The sequence below is a fragment of the Zingiber officinale genome, chromosome 10B (assembly GCF_018446385.1).
Source record: "Zingiber officinale cultivar Zhangliang chromosome 10B, Zo_v1.1, whole genome shotgun sequence".
Taxonomy (NCBI): Eukaryota; Viridiplantae; Streptophyta; class Magnoliopsida; order Zingiberales; family Zingiberaceae; genus Zingiber; species Zingiber officinale.
The window spans coordinates 51,528,661-51,541,180 of NC_056005.1; the positions used below are offsets into that span (position 1 = coordinate 51,528,661).

Genomic DNA, 12,520 nt, shown 5'->3' on the forward strand with positions numbered 1-12,520 from the left:
TATTAAATATTATCATTTATCAGATATTCAGATTTAAAAAATAAAAATATTTAAATTTTAAAAAAATATAATACATATTATTAATTTATATAAATCATATTTATAAATTTTATATATTATTAATTTATATTAATCGAATTTATAAATATTAAAATTATATTAAAATTCTAATAAATATTATTAATTTATATAAATCAGTTTTAAAAATATGAAAATTAAATTAAAATTTTAAAAATTTCAATAAATAATAAATATTATTAATTTATAATTATATATAACAGTATAAAACAGATTTAAAAATATAAAAAAATATATTTAAAATTTAATTTATTTAAACACATATCTAATAAATTTTATTAATTAGATTAAGATATATAAAAAAATATTCTCAGACTGGTTAATGACTTAATGTTATTAAAATATTTTGTATTGTATGCCTGTATTTGTATAGTATAATTAAATATTTAAATTTTATTATCATGTTATGTCTTGTTAGTTATTAATATATATAATTTTTTCAGATTATATCTGTTATCAATGGCAAGTAATCCATCTTCGATAGCATCTGTCACTCAACCCGAATCCGGGATTCTTAGAAGAAAGTCAAATGACATCGGATGGGAGTTTGGGATATTGATTGATCCTAAGAACCTCGATAAAATTAAATGTAAGCTATGTGGAAAAGCAATGTCAGGGGGAGTGTATAGGATAAAGGAGCACATTGGAAATATATCTAGAAATGTATCTGGTTGTCGAAAAGCATCTCAAGAAGACAAAAATAAGTGCAAACAGGCTATTTTAGAAGGGAGGAATAGAAAGAAGAACAAAATAATGGAAGAACAAAGTTGTAGAGCAGAGGTGGCTATTTCCGTAGATGAAGAAGAAGGTCTTGAAATTGAAGGGATGGATGGAGTTAAAAAACCTCTTCCACTTGGCCCCATGGATAGATATGCATCGGCAATTGCTCCAGAAAATGCAGGCTCCAGTGGAAGTAAAGTACTTCGCCAAAAAAATATAAATGAGGCTCTTTTCAAAGAGAGAACTCAACAAGTTCAACAATATGTTGGGAGATGGGTTTATGAAAATGGAATCTCATTCAATGCTGTTGATAATGATAGCTTCAAGCAACTAATGGAGGCAGTGGGTCAATTTGGACCAGGATTCAAGCCTCCAACTCAATATCAACTTAGGGAGCCACTATTGAAAGCCGAAGTTGAAAGAACAAAACAATTGTTGAAGAAACATGAAGAAGAATGGGCAAAGAATGGGTGCTCAATTATGACAGATGCATGGAGTGATAGAAAAAGAAGAAGCATCTTAAATTTATGTGTTAATTGCAAGGAGGGTACTACATTTTTAGAGTCTAAGGAGTCTTCAGAGGAGGCGCATACAGCTGAACTTATTTTTGAGTATGTTGACAAGTGTGTTGAACAAGTAGGAGCTCAGAATATTGTTCAGATTGTAACAGACAATGCCACCAACAATATGGCTGCAGCTAAATTGATGAGAGAAAAATGACCCGGGATCTTTTGGAGTTCATGTGCAACTCACACTATTAATCTCATGCTTGAAAGTATTGGCAAACTTCCACGATATAAAAAGGTGATTGAGCAATCCAAGGCTTTTACCATTTTCATCTATGCTCACCATAAGACTTTATCATTGATGAGAAGTTTCACGAAGAAGAGAGACATAGTCCGACCAGGAGTTACCAGGTTTGCATCAAATTTCCTCACATTGCAAAGTTTGATTGAAAAAAAAGCTAGTTTAAGAGCCATGTTTACAAGTGATATGTGGAAGAAATGTAAATGGTCAAAAACAAACAAAGGAAAATTGGCTTACTCTACAGTGATGAGCATGAGTTTTTGGAATGGTGTGACACTTTGTTTGAAAATATTTGCTCCTTTGGTAAGAGTTCTTCGATTGGTAAATTGAGATAGAAAGCCATCGATGGGGTTTCTATATGGGGAGCTTCTTCAAGCTAAAGAAGATATCAAGGTGGCTCTGAATAACGTGGAATCAAATTATCAGCCTATCATAGTCATTATTGAGTCAAAAATGAAGGATAGACTTGATACATCATTGCATACAACTGCTTTTTTGTTGAATCCTTATTTTTACTACAAAGATAGTTCTATTGCTCTTTATGAGGAGGTCGCAATGGGGATTTTTGAATGCATGGAAACTTTGCATGCCAATGAGTTAGATCTACAAGATATAATTATTAACAAGGAATTTCCAAAATATAGAAATAAGACTGGGTTGTTTGGAAAAACATTGGCAGCAAAAGCATGTGAAAAAAATGATGATACATTTGATCCATGTGCATGGTGGAGTACATACGGTGCTCACACACCTAACTTGCTAAGGGTGGCATTGATGATACTTTCATTAACTACAAGTTCATCTGGGTGTGAAAGAAATTGGAGTACATTTGAAGGAGTAAGTTTTAAACTTTCAGTCTACTCTTTAATTAAATTAGTTATAATTTTTAATGTCTACTCTATATTCAGGTACTAACTATAATATTTACTTTCTCTGTTTTTTTTTAGATTCATACAAAGAAAAGAAATAGGTTGGATGCCAACAGGTTGAACAATCTAGTATTTGTCCAATTTAATGCTAGATTGTTGAACAAACAAAAAAGAGAAAAAGAAAGAAATGTTGATGTCCTTCTTGCAAAAGATGTTTCAAATGCACAAGGTTGGATTGTGGACGGTGGGGAAGATGATGAAGTTGAACTAGGTTCTGGGCTCACTTGGCAAATGGTTGATGAAGCAAGTGGAGCGGATGAAAATCTACAACCCCGAAGAAGCTCTAGAGTGAGAGAACTTCATGAAGATGATTTTGAATATGAAGAAGAAGACGAGGATCACAATAATGATATTGAGTTTGTGTCCGATGAAGAACAAGTTATTGAAAATTATGGAGAAGAGGAAGCAGAATAAATACGAGTTTATGAGATATTATTAGTTGTGTAATTTTGAACTCATTTTGTTAAGACATGATTTACGTTATTTAACAATTATATTTTTCTTAGTGGTTACTGATTCACAATGCATTGTAATCTTGAATTGAACTATTACTACTATTTTCCAATGTTCTACTGTTTGCTATATGATTATGATAACTTACTGCATATTCTATTGTTTAACTGTTTTTTTTTAACTCATATTTACTAAGTCTAGTATATTTCCTTTGCACAAAACTATTAATTTTCTTTTATAGTTTTTCATTTTTTGGTATTGGAAAGTATGTATTTATTTCAGCATACATAGTTAGATCTCCATTGCTATGAAATTGTTTAAGACAACATTTAGATTTGTATATGACATTATCCACAGTCCACATGAAACAAGGAATACCGAGGAATCCGCCTAGTCCCCGCCTAGGCGGCCTAGACGCTAGGCGCTGGTCCGCCGCCCGACTAGCGCCTAGCGAATTTTAGAACCTTGCTAGCAACTAATCATGGGTAGATAAGCACTATAAGTAACCATAACCACGAACACATATACACATGGCAAGAGATAAAAGTAAACCAGACTAATGTAAAGCATCTAACAGTAGAAGCATGTGATAGGTATCAACTAAACTAAGACCAAGGAAGAGATAAATCTACCATCTACTACTAGTAATTATATATAAACTACACATATCATAAGACAATATCAAAAATATAAGTCAAAGGGTACCCGCCTCAAATAGAAGGTACAATCATGCCCAATCCAACGTCGAGACGCCTGTCTCGAATCAGAGTCCTGTGTCAAATAATATATATATTTTATTTAGCTAAATCCAAATGAATAGCTAAATAAAATCTCTAAAACTAAATTAGGGCAAAACCCTAATCAAACAACCTTATCTTATCTAATTAAATCTAACGGTCAATTAGGATTAGTTACCTAATCCCTAATCACCAATTAGATTAGCAATCCATATCTAAATTAAATCTAACAGTTGACTAGGGTTAATTACCTTAACCCTAATCATTCCATTAGATTTATCTAGACAAATAAATCTTATCACAATTTAGCAACTAATTACAACATGTATCAACTAATGATATACTAATCAGTCAAATCTAACCAAAATCCACAACCAAGTAGCTCACAGAGAATTTAACTCACCTCACTGATCTAAAGCCTCTGTCGACAGCACAGTGAGAGATAGTTTCCTTGCTGGATCAAAGAAACCACAGCAAGCTCTGCTGGAAACCAAGATCACCTTTACAGAACAACAACCTGTTGAATTCCAGTATATTGTTCGGCTCAAGATGGGATCAAAAAGTGGATAACACAATATCAAGCAACAACCTAACTAACATCCTAATCTTACCTCAATTCCTAGCACTGTCCTACTGATCCACACAAAGAAATGATGCTACCAAGAAGGGTAGCTGCTACTGGAGCTAAAGAAAAACTCCACAGAAATAGAACTTTGGATCCACAGAAACCACCTTGCTGAAATCAACCGGATCAAGGACTCAAGCAAGCAGATGACAGATCAAGCCCACCTTCTAGCCTCTGCCCAACAGCTCAAGAACACCTCATCAAGACCTCCCTGGAATTCCTCCTCACTGGATTCCATCGGATCCCAACAACACTAGAACAGAGCACCAATCTGTGAATCAACAAGAATCCAACAATGTATCAAGAGGAAAGAAGGGTTTCGGTTGCTTACCCTCAAAACCCTAGGGCGTCTTCAACGCCGGCGTTCGGATGGCACGGCTCAATCCAGTGGCGTCGATCGAGGAGTCGCAGATCGTGCTAGGGCACAAATCGGGGAAAATCTAGAGAAGAGGAATCGAAGCTAGTTTACCCTCGAAGCCCTAATTGCCTCTTCACGCCGGCGACCATCTCCCTTGGTCTCGGCGTCGGGGAAGAGGAGTCGGCAACTACGGAAGAATGCTCGAGCAAGGGTTGAGAAGCGATCCAGATGATCCAAGCCTCCTAGTTCGATCTCCTGTGATGTACTCCTCAGGCGACAACAACGATTGCCGAAGGTTCGCCGGCTTCGGTTCGTCCGCGAGAGAGAACGAGAGGAAGAAGGGAAAAAGGATCGGGATCGACGATGGGTTGGGGGGAGGAAATAAGAAAAGAAAAAAGGAAAAAGGAATTTATAATTAGAAACATTTCCTCACTTAAACGGGTATCCCAAACATGCTTAATCCGAACCGGTTAATTCGTCCCCTCAAAACCCGTCGTACGAGCTCCGAAAAATTCCCAGATTTTTTTTTAAAATTCCGAAAATTTTTTATAAGGCTATTTCCCAAATAACCTTATTTATTTAAATTTTCCGAGATCTCACACCCACACTCAGCTAGATAGTCACGAAACTCATGGCTAAGGTATTCCCCACCTCGATCTGATCGAAGTATCTTAATATTCTTGCCAAGTTGGTTCTGTACTTCATTCTTGAATTCTTTGAACTTTTCAAAGGATTCAGACTTATATGTCATCACATAGCACATAACCATCTAAGTCATCAATGAGAATGTGATGAAGTACCTATAACCGCCTAGCAATGACATTGAAAGGGCCACCACTACAACAAACCTTCATAGACATCGGTTTTCCACCGGTGTCTATTTCATTAATCGACGTCTATAGGCCGATGTTAAAAAGCGCCATTTTAGACATCGTTAAAAACCGATGTAGTATCATACCACGACACTTCTCTCGAATCGGTTATTACTGGTGTAGTTAACGACCGCATCAGCATGTGTAAAATCAATGTAATATTGTATGTTAATAACTTTGAGTTTAGCGGTAAATGACCGATGTAATATTAGTTAATAACACCGGTTTTACAGCGGTGGAAAACCGATGTAATATGTATATTTTTTTACAGCACAAATTTGATTTCCGAAACAATGAAAAACCAACAATAACAAAAAAAATACACAAATATTCACAAATTATACAAATATTCACAAATTATATAAATAATCTTCTTACAACAATATCCATAAAATACCCAAACATTCTTTTTACATCAAAAGCTAGCTAATAGATATCAAAATCAAGGTAGAACATTCTTTTAACATATCAAGGTAGAACCGCACTTTAAATGTAATCTAGCATGCATTCAGCCCACTCGAACCGCACTTCGTCAATTTCGACTCTGGAGTACTTGGATTTGTAAACTGTAAAAACACATAAATCCACCATATGTCAAATAACTAAAACAAATGTGTACATGTATCAAATAAAATAGAATACTGAGTTTTCAAAGGCTGCTGTGGAAGATAACAAATATAACATAGAATCTAAAACTTTCATATATGACACTTAGTATATGCTGCTTAGAATATAACATAGATAATTTGCTCCTTCTAATTCAAGTGTACAGATTGATAAGAACCGACAGCATCATACAACAAATTACTAGGCATGATAATGGTTGAACAAAGAAATATGACTACACAACAAATCCAGTGAAGGAAGCATAGAAGAACAAAGCTACCTTTGATGAAGAGATATACTATTTATTGTACTACCTCTGATGTCATCTTGGTATCCTGAATATCCTGCACTAAGCCCCCTATTTTATGTGATTTCTGCTACCAACCAGAAGAACTTCATTGTGATTTCTGTGATTTATTGTTCTATTTATTGTACTACCTCTGATGCCATCTTGTTCCCTCTATTGACAAGACCATCAGTAGCAGTCTGCGAAGAACTTCATTGTAACAGGCTATCGCTTCTGCATAATTTCCCTGGTGTAATACAAGAGAACTATCAATTTCCAACTAGGGGCAAAGATAGCAAAGAAGATGATAGACAAATTATATGACTTTCTTCCATTAAATGAGGCAATATGCAGTAACTCTCAAACTAGCAATGAAAAAGGTAGATATAGTACTCTACCTGTTGCTTGTATATAATAGCCAAGTTGTTGAAGGGCGTAGATATCCCTGTTGTAACTGCTAAAGTTGCCTTATAGAATGATGCAACAACACTCATCATGAGAAGTTTCATTAAGAAACAAAAATAAAGTATCTGCACAGTTGTCATCAAACATTTCTAAAGCTTACCAATCCATGTATATGTTGCCAAGGCTTGACAATGCTTCTGGATGGTTAGGTTGTAAAGCAAAGGATGACTTGGGAAAAATTATTAAAATGAAGTTATTCAACAAGGAAAAAAAACTTAAGAGAATAAAAATATCCAAATTAAAAAGTCACCTTATAATGTCCAGCGTCTTTGAGAGCATTCCCCTTTTAATGTGCAAGAAAGTCGATCATTAACTAACCTAGCTCACCATCAAGAAGGATACCACATTTTGACATATTAGACCATTATCAACTTACCAGATTATTGTAAGCTTCAATAAAGGTAGAATCACAGTTGATAGCTTGCTTGTAATGCATAATTGCCATGTCAAGTTGACTTTATTCATAATAGATGCCAACAAGGTTTCCTGCGTCCAGATATCCCCAATGCATAGTTGACATAATAAACTCTCTTCAGAGCATAGTTTGCAGCAAAGTTATCCACAAAATCAAAAAGAGATTAACAGTCCAATGACAAATGATAATCAAAGTGAAGAAATAAACAAGTAGATAATAGGTTCCATTATCACAACAGTTCACAGAACCTAAACATTCTAAAAATACTAAATCTAAGATTTTATTTTAGCCCTGGTCAAAAAGAGTACTCAGTTACTCCACAAGTTTGAGCAACAAGGGTGACTTAGCTATGTGCCACTGTGATGATAACCTACATTGACGGTGACAAAGGAAGAAGAGGAGAGATAAGTGATCATGGGCTTCTTTCGATCAAGGTTTTGTAAATGATCGTGGTAAAAGGGCTACTATTCAAATGGGTGAACAGGAGGAGGACGTGCTTGCTTAGCTCGCAAGAGAAGAGAAAAGAGATGGGCCCGCTTGTAAGGAGCATTCAGGAGTTCAGGGAAAATAAGGAGTGGGTTTTGATGCACAAAACTCTAATTTATCGTTGAACCAGTCAACAGGACCATCCCAGTTTAGTTCAAGCCTGGTCCCACCTCGGTTCGACCATAAGATTAAGCCTAATTTGAACACGAGATTAACTTAAATATATCTATACCAGTTTTAACTCTCAAATATTGATTAATAAATTTCCAAAGGAAAACATGAAGCAAAGAGGTCATCAAATTCATGCCCTTGGCTCCATAATAAAATGGATTAGATTGCTCAATAAGAAAATGGGTTAGATTCTATAGGTTCAACAAAACCTATGGGAACTTAACAGTGGAGTGGAGTGGAATAAAAAGACGAGAGAGAAAGAAAACTAAAATAAAATAAAGAATAAAGAAAAAAAATAGCTATAAAAATAAATAGAAAATGGAGAGGAGTCCTAATTGTGAATGAGCAAATTCACACACAAAATTTAAAAGGATCTTTCTAATACTCAGAAAAGAATAAGGGCCAAAGGAATGATCATGAAAGATTTCATGTTTTTAGCAGTTAAATTATAAAAAAGTTTCTAATTTTTAGGACTATTGTTTACTTGAAAAATAGTTGTAAGGATTTTTCAAAATTTTTTCAAGTAAACTCAAAGGAATTTTTCAAGTATTGAAGAAGTTTGTAAAAAATTCTTTGACATATAATTTTAGGACTATTGTTAACTGCTAAAAATTTTGAAGAAGTTTACTTGAAAAATTCCTTTGAGTTTTTCTCAGAGTTGCATTCTGTTTCATTTTAATTCTCTTCGCCAGGCATCAAGGTTTGTTACAGAGCAATCTTGGCCTCTTTTGATAGGGTTCAGATGGAGTTGCAAATGATAGGTTTGTGACTTTCTACCCATTTTCTATGCTTAAAAGTTGGTTGGTGAACATTACTATACTGTTATGTATATCACACAAATGACAAATCCTTTGAATTGAATAGCAGTTATGAACTGGTTTTTGTCAGACTACATTAGGCATACCCAAGAAAAATTTTCTTCCTGATAGTGATAATAGACGCTAGTTGGGCTTCATATTCTTCTAGCTAGAACTAAAATGAGAAGAAACTTAGGGAATTAAATCATGTAAAATTCAACAGAAAAGGGTTGGATATAAGGAATATGTTTATGATTAAAAAAAAAGAAGTATGAGCAATTCTGAATCCTGAAGATATTTTGTTATGGAACTAACAGTAACGATTGTGTTTAGTTCAAGCTAATCTTTATAAATTAGCAATACCATATCAGAAAATAATGAAGAATCAATACTCACATAAAAACTTTGAATATGTGAATCATGAAAGATCATGAAAGACTGCCTTGCTTTGCAGTTAACCGAAGCTTGGGATCAGGTTCCAACATCAGCCGAACTAAATTTTTAGCACTGTTAGAAATACTAGGCCATGGTTCCCGTTTGAAATCTATTACGCCCCTAAGAATTGCTTGAGCAACTCCCTTTTCAGTTTCTGCAATTAAGAAATCATAGCTCGTTAGATAGAAAATGTATCTGAAGAAATACAAAAAGTGTATTAATTAATAGACAATAAGTATCTTATTAGCATAAAGTGATAGAACTAATAAAGAATAGATTTATTCATGGAAATCTTACAGTAGATAATAAGTAACTTATTTGTAGAAAGTGGTAGAACAAATAATGAAGTGTGCAAAATGGATTTATTGATAGAAAGCTTACCAGCCCAAAATGGTGGAACTCCACACAGTAAGATATAGAGTATAACTCCAGCACTCCATATATCAATTTCTGGTCCATAATTCTGTTTTAAAACTTCTGGAGCCATGTAATAAGGGCTTCCAACTATCTCAAAAAATCTTTCACCTAGAATTGGGGTAAAAAGAGAAAAAAAAATAAGTAGAGCACGCCCTTATAGTAAAACTAAACTTCAAGTTATGTTATTGAATGGAAGTGATCATTAATGAGACTCAACAAAAATGAAGATCATTAATATGCATTCATATGGTAACTAATCATTCTAACTTCATTAACCAGGAGAACTTTAAGACTAAAATAAATAGATGAGTACAGTAAAAATAAAACTCTCCCTCAACTCCATTGAACAAAAATTGCTTCTTGTTCAAGTAGTGCCATTGCCAATAGTTCACTCCATTCATAACATTACGAACTTAATCTTCTCATTCCAGACACTCAGAGATCAAAATATTCAAATTAGACATGAAAACAATCTCAATAGGTGCATTGCCAATAGTTCTTAAAATATTACCAAGGAGGAGAAAATAAGGAAAACATTCTTACGAAGTGTTCTTTTGTTTTAGCAAACTAACTTAGCGAAATGCAAGGAACAAAATGTTAAGTAAACAATGAATTGTGAGATAAATTCTTTCCTTAGAACAACATTAACGGCAATACACGAACTATTTTAGAAGACAACACTAGCATAGATAGTTCCACGACTGCACCACATTGTTAGCAACACAAAATAATCAGATAAAGACAGTATCAGTGGAAGAAATGTTATGTTAATTATCTATTCTGAACCTAATCACAGGATTAAATCAATGTGCCCACATCCATACCTACATAGAAACTTCAACTGGTCCAAGCTTTTCTAATTAGAAAGAAGACACTTCATCAAAGGGGGAAGAAATCAGCAAGCAGTAGAAGATGAGGATGATTTGGACCTGCGAAGTTCAAAGTGGCGAGGGTCTTCTGGTAGGACTTCACGCAGTACAAGCAACCATACACCATGGGACCTAAACTGATAGATGATGATCATTCTTTGTCAATGAAATACGCAGCGAAATCAAGTGATCATAGTGGGAAAGAAGGGAGGAAATGGGGGATGAAGGAGAAAATAAGTGTACCCAAAATGGCGCCTCTTCCGGCTTCATCAATGTCTATTATGCAGGGCTTCGCAGTCCATCTCAGAAGGGAGGAGCAGGAGAAGACATCCTCCCTTCTCCGCCCAAGTTGCTGCCAATTCCAACACAAGGAACTGAGGAAGGAACTCACGGATCATGAAGACATCCTCAACAATGGTCTTCATGACCACAGCTGTCGCGCGCTCTGAGTAGTGGCCCCTCGCCACAATGCGGTCAAAGAGCTCCCCGCCCTCGCACAGCTCCATGACCAAATGCACGACTCCGTCGTCCTCGCACGGTGACGTTATTAGTAACAAGAAGAATACAGGCAATCAACTATGGTTTCTAAGACACATCCACTCAGTTCCACATCCACAGCTTAATTCCTAATGAACTTTCTGAACTTATTCTGCATGTAGAATTTTACAGGTGACGTTAGCTGCTAAATACAAATCTCCTAAACATATTCAAAAATGGCAATGGTGTAAGGAAGGAAGGACATCAAGTATAATCCCCAGCTGCATCAAGTCACAAGGCTTGCCAAGAGAGTAGTTTGGGACAAACCAGTCCCTTGTAAGAAGCTAATAGTGCTAGACACCGGTGAAAGAAAGCAAAATATCAATATCAAAAGCCATGTAGTGAACTGGGCATCAATAAGCGAGGACAATTCTAACTTTGCACATTCTCATTTTTATCTCATCACTTACCAATAATGTTGGCAAGTCAAGTATTGAAACCCTACTCCAGAAACTATCATGCACATTCTCATTTTTATCTCCGACCTCGCGGCGGAGAGGTTGCAGCGGCAGGATTTTCTAGAACAGTGCGGCAGGAGGGGAGAGAGGTGATTCTGCTTCTCTCGGATTCTCCCGGGTTCGGAGAGGGAGGCGCCAGCGCTTTTGCTAGGGCTCGCGGAGAGGGTCGTGGCTCGCGGTGAGGAAGGTGTCTGGCCGCTGCTGCTTGGGCTTGCGGTGAGGAGACTGCTCGCGGAGAGGAAGGTGGCTCGCGGAGAGGAATAGGGTTCACGGAGAGCTCCAGCTCGCGGATGCTCGCGGCGAGGAAGGTGCGGTGGCTCGTGGCGAGGAAGGTGGCTGGTCGCGAAGAGGAGCTCGCTCGTGGAGAGGGCGGTGGCTCGCGGAGAGGAGCTCACTTGCAGAGAGGAAGGTGGCTAGGGCTCGCGGAGAGGAGCTCGCTCGCGGGCGGTGCTTTTTTTGATGCGACGCGACTTTTTTTTTGTTCTTCCGGGGACTGGACCAACAAAAAAAAACAAGCGAGACTGCGAGCAACGTGGCCGAGGTTTCACAACGCAGACGGAGAAGCAAGGGTGTCGTGTCTTTATCCTGATCGGGAGAGGAAGGGGCGTCGATCTAGGAAGGAGAAGAGGGATATGAGGTTGAGAGAGATGGTCGGAGGTTTAGGTTTAGGTTTAGGCGAGAGAGATGGTCGCGCGGAGGAAGGGGCGCGATATAGATTTAGGTTTGGAGGGAACTTCACAATGTTGCAAATTTTGGCTGTGGGAATATTAAAATATTTTATTTTGGTTCATTAACACCAGATTTTAAAAACCGTGGTTAAAATCTGTGTCTATTAACGAAAAAAAGGGTGCTTATAGACATCGCCTAAAAAACCGATGTCTATGAGCTAAAATCTGCGCTCATAGACACCGATTTTTGAAAAAACCGGTGTAAAATACTCAAAGACATCGGTTTTTGCTTAAAACCGTTATTGTTCCACTGATGTCTATGAGGGTTTTT

The 12,520-nt window shown here is 36.5% G+C and overlaps 1 protein-coding gene across 1 annotated transcript; it reads right to left on the reverse strand.

The window, feature by feature from the left end:
• Positions 1-9,233: 9,233 nt before the first annotated feature.
• LOC122029133 (calcium-dependent protein kinase 13-like) lies at positions 9,234-10,653 on the reverse strand. Its single transcript, XM_042588083.1, has 3 exons — positions 10,587-10,653; positions 9,622-9,765; positions 9,234-9,394 (listed from the first exon to the last, which is right to left on the reverse strand). Exons 1-3 carry the CDS (start codon positions 10,651-10,653, stop codon positions 9,234-9,236), a joined length of 372 nt encoding a protein of 123 aa, XP_042444017.1.
• Between the last annotated feature and the right edge of the window lie 1,867 nt (positions 10,654-12,520).